The 8,317-nt window shown below is 39.6% G+C and overlaps 1 protein-coding gene across 1 annotated transcript; it reads right to left on the reverse strand.

The window, feature by feature from the left end:
• Positions 1 to 205: 205 nt before the first annotated feature.
• Positions 206 to 6,596, reverse strand: LOC102793983 (uncharacterized). The gene is made up of 2 exons (XM_087835060.1): positions 6,337 to 6,596; positions 206 to 1,738 (listed from the first exon to the last, which is right to left on the reverse strand). Exons 1-2 carry the CDS (start codon positions 6,341 to 6,343, stop codon positions 627 to 629), a joined length of 1,119 nt encoding a protein of 372 aa, XP_087691186.1. The 5' UTR covers positions 6,344 to 6,596; the 3' UTR covers positions 206 to 626.
• Between the last annotated feature and the right edge of the window lie 1,721 nt (positions 6,597 to 8,317).

The raw sequence follows: 8,317 nt of genomic DNA on the forward strand, positions 1-8,317 counted from the left end.
GTTATTGCCAACAAAGGTTATGTTACAAAGTATTGAGTTGTATTTTTGTTATTGACCAAATACTTATCCACCCTGATTTACGAATAAATTCTTTACAAATCCTACCATGTGAATTCATGGATTTTTTTTTCACATTCTGTCTCTCACAGTTGAAGTGTACCTCTGGTGCAAATTACTGACCTCTGTCATCATTTTAAGTGGGGGAACTTGCACAATCGGTGGCTGACTAAATACTTTTTTGCCCCACTGTATGTGGCTCTTATTTTTCTTAAAAACAAAAATAAGGTAAAAAAAAAAATCTGGTAATTCTTTGTTTTGACGTTCTTGGGCCCCAATATGCCCAAATATCAAAGAGAAATTAAAAGTGTATGCCGTGGAAGAGTTCAGGTCTTAGGAGGTTAAGATGATTGACCAGGACGTCCAAAAGAACTTTGTCAGAGCAATGTCACATTGGTCTGCCAGTTTTGTCATAGCGGGACATATAGTGTGGATTTTCTGCTAACTCAATATTTGTTATAAATGAAAGAATTTCCACAAATTTTACAATTACCATAATTCAACACACACTATAATTGCAGTGTGAACGATCTGATTTTTTTGAATGTGTACATAGAAGTAACAGCCTTTTAGCACTGACTGCTTAAAAATTTATTAACTCCAATGTGGAGGAGATGATGTTCTTTTAAGGTTCTACGCCGAGTAAAAGATTTTCCACACTGATCACAGCTGAATGGTTTCAATCCAGTGTGGATGAGCTGATGTTTTTTTAAGCTGCCACTTTGAGTGAAAGCCCTGTCACATTGATCACAGCTGAATGGTTTAAATCCAGTGTGAGCGAGCCGATGTTGTTTTAAGTTGCCATTCTCAGTGAAGGTCTTTCCACACTGATCACAGCTAAATGCTTTCAATCCAGTGTGGATGAGCTGATGTCTTTTTAAGCTTCCACTTTGAGTGAAAGCCCTGCCACATTGATCACAGCTGAATGCTTTCAATCCAGTGTGGATGAGCTGATGTCTTTTTAAGCTTCCACTTTGAGTGAAAGCCATGCCACATTGATCACAGCTGAATGGTTTAAATCCAGTGTGAGCGAGCTGATGTTGTTTTAAATTGCCATTTACAGTAAAAGACATTCCACACTGATCACAGCTGAATGCTTTTAATCCAGTGTGGATGAGCTGATGTTTTTTTAACTTGCTATTATGAGTGAAAGCCTGTCCACACTGATCGCAACTGAATGGTTTAATGCCAGTGTGAACGAGTTGATGTATTTTTAAGTTGCTATTGTCAGAAAAAGACATTCCACACTGATCACAGCTGAATGGTTTAAATCCAGTGTGGATGAGCTGATGTTTTTTTAAGCCGCTACTCTGAGTGAAAGCCCTTCCACACTGATCACAGCTGAATGGTTTAATGCCAGTGTGGACGAGCTGATGTATTTTTAAGCTGGCATTGTGAGTGAAAGCCTTTCCACACCGATCACAGCTGAATGGTTTTAATCCAGTGTGGATGACCTGATGTTGTTTTAAACTGCTATTACGAGTAAAAGCCTTTCCACACTGATCGCATGTAAAGCTTCTGTTCCCACTGTCAATGTGCTGTCGTCTTCTGGCCTGCTTCATAGTGGTAGAAGTCTTCTCCACAGGGATCACAACAGGTTCATCTTTACTTGCAGGAACTGGTTGGGTTATGTTGCAATCATCAATGGACCGAGGTTTCGACATGCTTTCCATCCTTTCACCTACAATGACAAAGAACCAAAACAGTCACATGCAGTTATGTAACGACCAAACCTACAAAGAGTACATATGACGCCACATTGCATTCTTAGAACCTTACTTCAAATTAAGAACATACTTCCAAGAAAGAAAACCCACATATGCATTTACGCATCTATATACATCTACATACTTATATACAGACGTGGACAAAATTGTTGGTACCCTTCGGTCAATGTAAGAAAAACTCACAATGGTCAAAAATAACTTTAATCTGACAAAAGTAATAATAAAGTTTTTTTTTTATAAATCTTAACCGGTAAAGTCAGACATTGCTTTTCAACCATGCTTCAACTGAATTATTTTAAAAAATAAATGCATGAAACAGGCCTGGACAAAAATAATGGTACCCCTAGATAAAAAAAAATGAAAATAATGTGACAAAAGGGATATGTTAATCCATGGTGTGTCCAATCTTGTAATCAGTCAGTGGGTCTATATATAGGACTCTAGGTAGTCAGTGTGTTGATTGATGACATGGTGTGTACCACACTCACCATGGACCAGAGGAAGCAAAGGAAAGAGTTGTCTCAAGAGATTAGAAAGAAAATCATAGACAGGCATGTTAAAGGTAAAGCCTATAAGACAACCTCCAAGAAGCTAGATGTTCCTGTGACTACACTTGCACCTATTATTCAGAAATTGCAGATCCATGGTACCGTAGCAAACCTCCCTGGACATGGCAGGAGGAAAATTGATAACAGATCAAAGAGACGGATAATCTGAATGGTAACAAAAGAGCCAAGAAAGGCATCTAAAGAGATCCAAGCTAAAATTCATACTCAAGGAACATCAGTGTCAGGTCACACCACCTGTCGTTGTTTGAGCCAAATTGGGCTACATGGGAGATGACCAAAGAGGACTCCATTGTTGAAAACAAATTATAAAAAAAGCCCGACTGGAATATGCCAAACTACATGTTGACAAGCCACAAAGCTTCTGGGAGAATGTCCTGTGGACAGATGAGACAAAAATTGAACTTTTTGTCAAGGCACATCAGCTCGATGTTCACTGACAGAAAAATGAAGCATATCAAGAAAAGAACACTGTCCCAACTGTGAAACATGGGGGAGGCTCGGTTATGTTCTGGGGCTGCTTTGCTGCATCTGTCACAGGGTGTCTTGAATCTGTGCAGGGTACAATGAAATCTCAAGAATATCAAGGGATTCTGGAGAGAAATGTGCTGGCCAGTGTCAGAAAGCTTGGTCTCAGTCGCAGGTCATTTGTCTTACAATAGGACAATGACCCAAAACACACAAACACCCAAGAATGGCAAAGAAGGAAACATTGGACTATTTTGAAGTGGACTTCTATGAGCCCTGACCTTAATCCTATTGAGCACCTTTGGAAGGAGCTGAAACATGCAGTCTGGAAACGGCGCCCTTCAAGTGGGCCAAAATACCTGCTGAGAGGTGCAGAAGTCTCATTGACAAGTTACAGGAATCATTTGATTGCAGTGATTGAGTCAAAAGGTTGTGCTGCAAAATATTAAGTTGTGGGAACCATCATTTTTGTCTTGGCCTGTTTCATGCATTTATTTTTTAAAATAATTCAGTTGAAGCATAGTTGAAAAGCAATATCTGACTTTAACTGGTTAAGATTTATAGAATTTTTATTTATTATTACTTTTGTCAGATTAAAGTTATTTCTGTGACCATTGTGAGTTTTTCTTTCATTGACCAAAGGGTACCAACAATTTTTCCCATGTCTGTATACCAGTTGCTGATGTTTACTTTCCTTTCATCATTTATGTTGGAAGTGATAAAGTGAGCTGTTAATTTGGTTCACAAATCCCTCAATCAGAACATTTATTGTATTTAGATGGAAGCAAGTGAGTTAACTCCTCGGTAACTTCTAACTTAGTTAAATGTCATAAATTCCGTGTTCATGGATGTTAAACTTAATTGTTACACCTGGTAGAGCAGCCACACTGATCTTTTTATTGATGATGAAAGAATTTAGACAGTTTTTCAGCTCTCAGTAAGGCTGCAGTGGTCATTTGACTTTGGGACCTGCACCAGAGTTTGGGCCCAGACATGGCTAATGACATCAGACCTAAAGACTGGATAGTGCTGGTCTACCAAGTCATAACCAGGTCACTAATAGGCAAGTTAATTAATACAGTTGATACACTTTAAAAAACAAAACAGGTTAGCTGAACGAAAGCACTTTTACTGCGGACAACCAATAAATGTCATCGTCCCAGAATGCATTTTGTGTGAAAAAACATGGCCGCTCCAACGGCTTCAAAATAGTTTTAAACAACAAAGATTTAATGAATAACAAAAAAAAAAATGTTGTTATTCTCAAGTATGTTTTTTGTGTAGTGGAGATCATTTGTAACATATTTTGAGTACCTTGTCATAATAGTCGGGTTTCCTTTTAATGAAAGCAGGTTGAGAACCTGACCTGGTAAACTAACTGAATAATGACCTCATTGAATTAAGCTGTTTCTGTGGAATGACTCGTTCTGAAAACTGAGTACATACCATAAATATACATTTTTAAATATAAACAATGTTTTACAAGTATTTCACAGACAAATGAACAATTACAAACAAGTCATTAATAGGGATGGGTATCGAAACCCGGTTCTTGTTGAGAACTGGTTACCACTGTTTCAATTCCTTGGAATTGTTTGCCATTTTAGCAAACGATTCCCTTATTGATTCCAGTCGCCCCGAATGACGTCACCATGTTGCGGAGCGTCATTTACCTGGCAGGAATCACCGCGCAGGAATCATCAAATGCTCAAAAGTTTGGTTATACTTTACGAGAACGGATGACAACAGGGCAACTTGCAATACTTGCAAAGTAGATATTTCATTTAGAAATAGGAGGAAACACTACGAATATGCAAAAGCATTTGCTCACAAAACACACGATAACCTTAAATGAATGTCGTGGTTTTAATTCCGCTCCAAACTCGTGAATCTCAACCCAGCAGCAGCGGTAACGTTTGCACGTCCTCTCCCGTTAATGCGGCACGTAAATAATCAACTAACAGTGCATATTATGTTAGCGCGATCTGCCTCATTACAAAACCTGCCATTACTGTGCGTTGCATTTAGGTGACCATGATGAGAGAGACAGACAGAGTCTGGCTGGCTCAGATGCTGGCAGTTCTCGCTGCAGTCTACCGCCAGCATCTCCTTTCAGGCCAGGATAGACGAATGTCACCGAGCAGTGACTAAGTTTGTGGTAAAAGGCTTGCACCCATTTGCCACAGCAGATGCCCCCGATTTTCGGTAAGTGAATGTGTTTAATTGTAGGCAGGGACATTACTGGGTATTCTTGTGTAATTGCTACAGAATAATTTATGTTATACTTTGTTATTGCTACAGAAGAATATTTATTTTATTATTTTACATTTACAATTTTTTTTCCTGGGGACTCTGTGACACCCCATTGAAGAGCTGTAGGCTGTGGATCTCTTAAGATCTCACTGTTGGGTTTGTAAGGCCATGTTACTCCTAAATTTCTATCTTGTTCAAAGAGAAGATATAAAACAAAGTTCTAAGCTAATCGACCTTAGTGTTCTCCTTTTTTAAAAAGAATCAATAAGAGAATCGATAAGGAATCGAATCGTTAAACAGAATCGAAAACGGAATCGGAATCGTGAAAATCTTATCAATACCCATCCCTAGTCATTAAGATATTCTAGTTGCTTTACGAAATTTTTCTTCAGCAGTGATCTGTCTCTCATTTGGGATAAACAGGCAAAATGTCAGTGTTTACAGAATTAGATGTTATTATTATTAATAATAATCAAAATAATTACAGATTAATGTCTGTAGAATAATGTTTCTTTCTTTATGTTTTTTTCCTTGCGATTTTTCTTTGTCACTTTTGATGAAGAACCAATGTTTCTATCTACAGCTGCTGAGATGCTGCTCCAGCAGACTCTTCACCTCCTGCCAGTCACCTGTGACAGCAAAAAGATTTTTATTTTTTAATCCAGTTAAAATTATTGTAGGGTACTACTGCAGACTATTGTATTGTGTATCATTATTGTGCCTCATAGATTCAGCACCAACATCAGAATCAGAAAAACCTTATTAATCCCAGAGGGAAACTAAGTTGTCATAGCAGCAAATATACAACAAACAACATGCACTCACTGAGCTTACGAAGACAGTTAGCTGCTACAACAGCCTGCCGCTAGAACAGCGCCATCTTAAAAGACACATTACTGGTGGTGATTCTGTTATTAAATGTTGAGTCTGTTGTATTCTATCCACCTCATCAAATCATAATACTCAGTACAACATCTTCATATGAAGGAAAACAAATAGCTGAAAACAAATGATTAAAAAAAACAAGGTCCTGCTGGAAGCTCCAAGCAGACAAAATGACAGGGGCTGAACAGAACGTACAGCCGAAAACAAAATTAGCTAAGAGAGAGAAACCCTGTAGACAGTTATCGAGTTAGGCAACTAATATGATTATAATGTACTCACCCTCGACCCCCTCTCAGAATAACCCGAACTAAAGATCCCTCAGCGGAGAAGGCCGGCTTTGTAGTTGGACTAGGACTAGTAAAGACAGCTGGCTCACTCACCTCCCATGTTAATGGCTACCTTGCAAAGAGACCAAGCTGTCCGAGCTACGAGAGCGTATATGTTTCCAATTACGAATGAGAAACAGAAACGTGATCTGCCGGAGACCAGAGGGGCAGCAGTAAGGAAGCTCAGTACAGCCCACACGATATTTGTCTCAGTCGGCTTGAAAAAAAACCCCTCAAACTCCCTGATAACAAGTATGATGACTGTGGTTCTTCTTCTTCTTCTTCTTTCTTACATTTGTATTGGCGGTTGGCCAACAATTGAAAGGTGCATTACCGCCACCAACTGGTATGGATGACTGTGGTTACACTGTTTCTTCTGAAAGCCTACTTTGTGCTTTGGGCGGGCACGCGCACTACGTCTTCTTCGTCTTTGTGGTTTGTCGGCGGTTGGCAACAAACGTTGGCAAACAAGGATGTGGTGCAATACCGCCACCAACTGGTTTGGAGTTTGGTCATGATTCGCTCATACCAAATAATAACACTAATAAAAATAAAATAAAATAAAATAAATAGATGAATACTACCGCATATATACATCCTCATATCCTTCCATACAAATTAGCCTGTTTTAGAAACAGGCTAATAAAGCCCCCAAAAACTTTCACATCTGGATTTCCTTTTCAAAAATCCTTTATATCGTGCTTAATCTTGTTTTCCCCCTGGTTTTAAATTATATAGCTTCTTTCTTCCTGATCATTTTCAGAGTGCAACAGAACATGTTCTATGTTTGTCAATTATTCCACAGCGACTACATTTTCCCCTTTGATGTATCCCTGTAATGAATAGTTTACTGTTTAACCCAGTGTGTCCAAAAATGAATCTCCTCTCTCCTGGTGCTCTCTGTACTTCTTATGTGTCCTGTTTTCCTTTGAATAGAATAAAACCACCCCCTTGTCCTCTCCTCCTCCCACCGCTACCATCTTTTCCTCATTTTCTGTGAATTATCATGCTCTCCATTTCTGCTTTGCTAATACTGATATTTAAATGTATCTGATCTCCTTTAACAGTATGTTTTGCAATTTTATCTGCCAATTTTATCAGCTTTGTTATAATTTTTATAATTATGTATTATACTGACAATTTCATTCACACAGCATTCTATATAAAACAGCAAGTATATGTAAACTATCAATTCCTTTCCGCTTAGGCCACAGGTGTCGAACTCCAGGCCTTGAGGGCCGGTATCCTGCAGGTTTTAGATGTGTCCTTGATCCAACACAGCTGATTTAAATGGCTAAATGACCTCTTCAACATGTCTTGAAGTTCTCCAGAAGCCTGGCAATGAACTAATCATTTCATTCAGGTGTGTTGACCCACGGTGATATCTAAAACTTGCAGGACACCGGCCCTCGAGGCCTGGAGTTTGACACCCCTGGCTTAGGCGATCGTGGCTCAAAAGTTGGGAGTTTGTCTTGTAATCGGAAGGTTGCGGATTCGAGCCCTGGCTCGGACAGTCTCGGTCCCTGGCTTGGACAGTCTCGATCATTGTGTCCTTGGGCAAGACACTTCACCCGTTGCCTGCTGGTGGTGGTCAGAGGGCCCGGTGGCGCCAGTGTCTGGCAGCCTCGCCTCTGTCAGTGCGCCCCAGGGTGGCTGTGGCTACAATGTAGCTTGCCATCACCAGTGTGTGAATGTGTGTGTGAATGGGTGGATGACAGGTTGTGTAAAGCGCTTTGGGGTCCTTAGGGACTAGAAAAGTGCTATACAAACACAGGCCATTTACCATTTTACCATTTAGGCTATTTTGAGAGTCTGCATACATAGATGACCCTAAAAAGATTAAACATTCAGTGCAGTATACCCCATCTTTTGTTTTGCCCTGTGTATTTCATTTTCATTGTAGATGATTCTCCAAGAGCAGCAACACTCACAAGATGCCTTGTAGAGATGATTGTGAAAGACCTCCAGCCTCTGTCCATAGTTGAGGACCAAGTTTTCCAGGGATTCTAGTGAGAGCTCTTGACTCAAAAGAGTC

The sequence above is a fragment of the Neolamprologus brichardi genome, chromosome 3 (genome assembly GCF_056152115.1).
Source record: "Neolamprologus brichardi isolate AB-2024 chromosome 3, ASM5615211v1, whole genome shotgun sequence".
Lineage (NCBI taxonomy): Eukaryota > Metazoa > Chordata > Actinopteri > Cichliformes > Cichlidae > Neolamprologus > Neolamprologus brichardi.